General features: G+C 43.9%; 1 protein-coding gene across 1 annotated transcript; it reads left to right on the top strand.

Moving 5' to 3' along the window:
• The first annotated feature begins 232 nt into the window (after positions 1-232).
• Positions 233-5,233, top strand: ZNF703 (zinc finger protein 703). The gene is made up of 2 exons (XM_066593003.1): positions 233-515; positions 2,081-5,233. Exons 1-2 carry the CDS (start codon positions 300-302, stop codon positions 3,467-3,469), a joined length of 1,605 nt encoding a protein of 534 aa, XP_066449100.1. The 5' UTR covers positions 233-299; the 3' UTR covers positions 3,470-5,233.
• Positions 5,234-5,708: the final 475 nt, after the last annotated feature.

Here is a 5,708-nt window from a genome sequence, read left to right as displayed (position 1 = left end):
TGTAGCTAGAATTGAGTGCATGTATGTAGTGCATGTACACGTGTGTGTCTGTATATACAGCTCTCTGTACATATATACGTGCCCGCTCCTAACAAGTTCACACGAAACCCTAGCCCTTCTGCAGCAGTGAAGGGGTTAAGCGCCACCCTGCCCGCCCCCTGCCGCTGATTGGCCGCCCTGCCCGAGCCTTTGAAGTGCTGTTGAGAGCTCTGGGTTGGGTTTAGCAGGCAGAGCCTTGCAGCCAGCTGGAGGGAAGGGAGCACAAGGGGATCTCTGCGCCCTGGACATCCCTCCTCCAAATGAACTGTTCTCCCCTTGGATCTAACACTGACACAGAGACCCAGAAGTGCAGCTCTCCTGCAGCACCCGTGGCAGCTCTAGCACCCAGTCACCCTCTGCGCCAGGCCAACAGACTGCCCATCAGGGTGCTCAAAATGCTGACTGCACATACAGGACACTTGCTGCACCCGGAGTACTTGCAGCCTCTCTCCTCCACCCCTGTCAGCCCTATAGAGGTAAGCAGAAGCCCTGGCATGGACCCTTCTGTGATGCCAGCCTGTTGGATTGTACGGAGGTGCCAGGGCTGCTGGTGCCCTCCCTTGCTTTCATGTCTGGGTCACATCTTAAGGCTTATTATGACTCTAGCTCAACTCCTTCCTTGTGGGATTTGCAAGTTGTAGTGGGTGTGCTGTATGTAAGACTAGTGCTGGTAATGTGGGGGTGCTGCTGCCCCCCTAAGTGGTTGTGGTGGGTGCAGCAAGGTGAGGTCTCTATTGTGACTGCTCTCTACACACCCAGTAATGTTTGATTTCTGCTAGACTCAGCCTTTCATCACAAGGAGTGCTCTGTTTGCATTGCTTGTACTATGTGGCTTTGTAATGTTACCCCCTCTACAAAGAGGTGGCTTAAAAGGTACAAGATTAAGAAAGCCCATTCATTGTGTCTCCTTCATGTCGGACCATGATGAGTCACGAAAGCCACAAAAAACCATCGGACGCCATAGTCTTAAAAAACATTTTTTTTTTTACGTCATTTGCAAAAATTTTCCCAGCCGTTGGCTTATCCGTATGATTAAAAACTATCCAAAAAAGTGTCAATGTGAGGCTCGGAGAACGTAAAGCTGTTGGCTTCTACGTAGTTGAATTCTTTCGTCTACCGGATGGGTTTCTCTTAGATACGGCGATGACCTGTTCTTTCCCCTGCGCCGTATGATTTAGATGTCATTTGATGTTGGGAGCGTGTAGAACAGGGTAAAAAGATCAATATCGCCTCTTGTTCTATAAGCGTTCCCGATCTGCTGCATTGGATGGGATTTCATAGCCGGATTGGGAGAAGAAGAGAAAAAAAACTACTTTTTTTTTTTTGTGTTTTGTTGTTTTTTTTTTTTTTTCTTCCTCGTAGCTCCCTGATCAGCAAATCTTATTTATTATTTTAATATCGCATAAGGGTTCATTCGCGGTGACAACGTTGCCGTTTGCATCAATTGTTAATGGCTTTCATATTTTTAATGGTCTCCTGAGTTTTCCTGTGATATTTTATTTCCTCCCACTTTCTAATTAAATTATATTTTTGATCTTTATGGTTTTGTCGTCTTCCACCCCCCCCCCCCTCCCCTTCTGCACCCCATAGAACCAGAACCCCCCCACCCCCCTCCTTCCAACCCCCTCCTTCTCCCTCCTAGTCAGTTCACGGGCCCCTGTCATTAATCATTCCTTGGCAGTCCCTAATGATAAAGTTTCACGAGATTTATGGCCTGGAAATAATAGCTGGGTTCTGTTGAATAGGAGCGATGGAAAAAAAAAAATCGGAGAGGTTTAATCAATGTGGCTTATATTTTCTCAGGCTGTTCTTTCGTTTTGGTCATCCCCAAATCTCAATTAATTCAGAGAGGCAATAATTTGGGCTTTGCTTTCCCCGCGTTTGAGTAACCTAGTAGTCAATGTGTTGATGGAAGGCAATGAAGTATTGATACATTGTTGCAATCTTTAACCCTCTTGTATCGTTTCTGGAATCTTGACTTGACCTTGCCTTGTATCTTCAGCTTATGTGATTTCTAATGTCTTTCTTTCTTATTTCTTAGTTGGACGCCAAGAAAAGTCCACTCGCTCTACTGGCTCAGACCTGCTCTCAGATCGGGAAGCCGGATCCTCCTCCATCCTCCAAACTGAACTCCGTGACTTCCAGTGACAAAGATAGCAGCAGCAGCCGTTCGTCCTCGCTGAAGCTCGGTGAGTCTCCCCTGGAGGACAAGTCCAGCTTTAAGCCCTACTCAAAGGGAGGAGAGTCAAGGAAGGAGAGTAGCTCTTCGAATGGCAGCAGTTCGGATAAGGCTGGATTTAGGGTGCCCAGTGGTTCTTGCCAACCTTTTCCTCCTCACGCACCATCTCCATCGTCAAGGGTGAGCTCTCCTGGACAGCACTGTGACTCTAAAAATAACGAAAGCCAAGACAAAAAAGAACCGGAAGCCATCAAAATCAGCTCAGATGTGTCTCAAGCCAACACTACTCTTACAAGAGCTAGTACTAGCAACTCCAGTGCAGAGTCCAGCCAAAGCGGAGATGTTACCCCTAGCAGCAAATCAGAGCCACCGTCCCTTGGATCAGGCCATGTGGCACCAGTTTCTCCCTACAAGCCTGGACACTCGGTCTTCCCTCTGCCACCCTCTGGCATCGGATATCATGGATCCATTGTGGGTGCCTATGCTGGATACCCATCCCAGTTTGTCCCTGGGCTGGATCACACCAAAACAAGCCTGGTTGGAAATCAGCTCCAGGGGACTTTAGGTTTGCCAGGGAAACCACCCAGCTCCAGTCCTCTGACTGGCGCCTCTCCTCCTTCTTTCATGCAAGGATTATGCAGGGACCCGTATTGCTTGAGCTACCACAATGCCTCCCACCTTGGCTCTAGCAGCTGCTCTACCTGTGTGCACGATCCGTCAGCCCTCAAGTCTGGATATCCCTTAGTTTACCCCAGTCATCTCCATTCGGTGCACACCACCTTGTCTTCCAGTGTCAACCCTTCCCTGCAGGGTCATCCTCTCTACACATATGGCTTTATGCTCCAAAATGACCCAGTCCCCCATATATGCAACTGGGTGTCTGCCAGTGGACCTTGTGACAAAAGATTTGCCACGTCAGAAGAACTTCTTGCCCACTTACGGACACACACAGCCTTGCCTGGGGCGGACAAACTTTTGGCTGGTTACCCTACATCTGGTTTGGGTTCTGCTGCTTCCTGCCACCTACACCTTCCTCCCACAGGGCCTGGAAGTCCTACCACATTGCCGGGGTCTCTGTCTTTAAGGAGTCCACACACTTTGGGACTAAATAGGTACCATCCATACGGAAAGAGCCACCTAACAACCCCCACGGGTCTCCCTGTGCCCTCGTTACCAGCAGGATCTTACTACTCCCCATACGCTCTCTATGGACAGAGGTTAACGTCAGCTTCAGCGCTAGGATACCAGTAAATAGAACTCGCCAACCCATAGACTGTATATTTATTTACTGTATGTTAGCTTCAAGCTGGGAATATTAAGTGCATTATTTACAACAACAATCCAATGGTATGCAAACATTCTGTGCCCCCAGACAGTTCTTTTTGCATTATCATTTTGTCTTCCATCTTTTTTTTTTTTTTTTGGCCTCCTATGTATTTTTTTTTTACTTTTTTCTCTTCTTTTATTTGACCTTTTTTTTTTTGCTTTCCGTTTTGCATGATGCTCATCGCTTAATCCGCCCTTTCATCTATGTCCCCCTTCTATTTTTTTTTTTTTTTCCAAGGGGGTTTAAAAAAAAAAAAAAAAGAGAAAAAACCTCACCCTCTTTAATTTTGTACAGCTCTAAAAGAAGTGTATTTTTTTGTAATGTGTTCTTGGCATGGTGGGAGCGGGTGGGAGGAGAAGAGTTGAAAAAAAAAATTACGTTGGTTGCTATCCAGAATTGGCAAATCTTATTTTGTTTAATAAATGAAAACTTAATTATCCACGCTGTGTTCTTTTAAATGACATCCAGTTTTTTTTTTTATTTCCCTTCATGCTTCCTGAAATATTTTCACATGGGTAACTTGCATAACATGAAAGAAAAACCTCAATGCCAAAGCGTTCAATAGTACAATATCTGGAATGTATTGATTACAATAAACATTTTTTTTTGCTATTAAAATATTTAGAGATTGTTTATGATTTTAATAACTGTAAGTAGTTTTTTGGAAATTGGAGTTCTGGCGCCATCTGCTGGCTTTTGTTGGCACTGCACAAACTGCTGCTAGTACAACATAAGAAGATATAGGAAATGTATAGGAAACACAATGATTGGCAAATAATTAATATAAAGAGAACAGGATAGAAGGAACGGCTCAATTCTATAGGTTGCAAAGGCCCAATGTTGCAGATTTTTTTTTTATGGGGCTTGTACAAGGCGGAATTTCGAAGCTCTGCTATGTAATTCACAAGTTGTGCCAAATTTCAAATTTTTGATTCGTTGGATCCGAAAAGCCTAAATTAGTTTGACTATAAAAAGAAAAAAAAATTATAGAACTTTTAACTTGGCGTAAAGTTATTGGGATTTTAGCATTTAGCCCAAAGGCGGAGAACTGTAGACTAAAAGTAGCCATGGACGCCTTTTACTATATATTAAAGAGCCGGGTGTCCGAAAATGGCTCTTCAGCACATTGTATCGCGGTACCAGACATTTGGCATTTCATAGTGGTTGAGATGTCACCATTTTCGGAATTCCGACCCTTTTTTGGCTCTACACGGGGCCACATTCGCCTAACCTTGACCGCCCAAACTAATTTCTAGCAGCTGCTGTTTGCGTAAATGTGTATATTCTGTACTAAACTGGCTTTTTTTTTCTAAAGGGCATGGAGAGAGGGCTTTTTTTTGTGTCTGTAGATTCCGTTTCATGAAAGTCGCCGCGGTTTTATGAGGCTAATATATGAATATTTATGCAAAAAGTCTACCTAGACTGTCCAGACGGGAAAAAAAATAATTGTAGGGTGGGGATCTGATCTATTGTAGCTAATTAAAAAAAAAATAAAGACGCCGGAGCCGTAAGTGACATCTCGTTTATTAAAAAATAAATGAAATGGCGAGGTGTGCGATGAGCGAGAGAGATAATATACATGTGTGTGTTGTATGTGCGCAATATATAAAGTATAGCTATAGATTTTTTTTCCTATACGTATATCTATATGGAATAGTAATAAAAAATATTTATTTTTGTAAAGTTAACTAACTGGTCTCTTTTTGTCTTTTACCGATGATTTAACTGGTGATGTAGCAGAGTGGAATTTGTCATTTGGCACATTTCATGATGGCCAGCTTTTTTTATAGTCCCTGTTTACGGTGCATAAAAGAAATGGTTTCATGACTTATTCAGCTCTGCTACATTTATAAATGTAGAGAAGTGACTCTATAGTGATTGCCCTAATGTGTGGACATATTTGCCGTAGAGGAAATAACTGTAGATTAAAGGGAAAGCTGTAAATGATTAAAGGCAAAGAGTTTTACGGCACGAATCCTGCCATGTCCGACTATCAATCATAGCGTTATTTGATTCGGCTGCAGTTTCCTATAGGGGTAGAGCCGCCCCGTCTAGTCCCATTGAAGTAGATGGCACGTCACCTTCTGCACGTCGTCTTGCTTATAAATGAGACGCCGTGCGATATTCCGCCTAACCGTACGCGTGTTCTCCCATTAATATGGA

Source organism: Eleutherodactylus coqui, chromosome 2, assembly GCF_035609145.1.
Source record: "Eleutherodactylus coqui strain aEleCoq1 chromosome 2, aEleCoq1.hap1, whole genome shotgun sequence".
NCBI lineage: Eukaryota > Metazoa > Chordata > Amphibia > Anura > Eleutherodactylidae > Eleutherodactylus > Eleutherodactylus coqui.
This window is presented reverse-complemented; position numbering and strand designations above follow the sequence as displayed.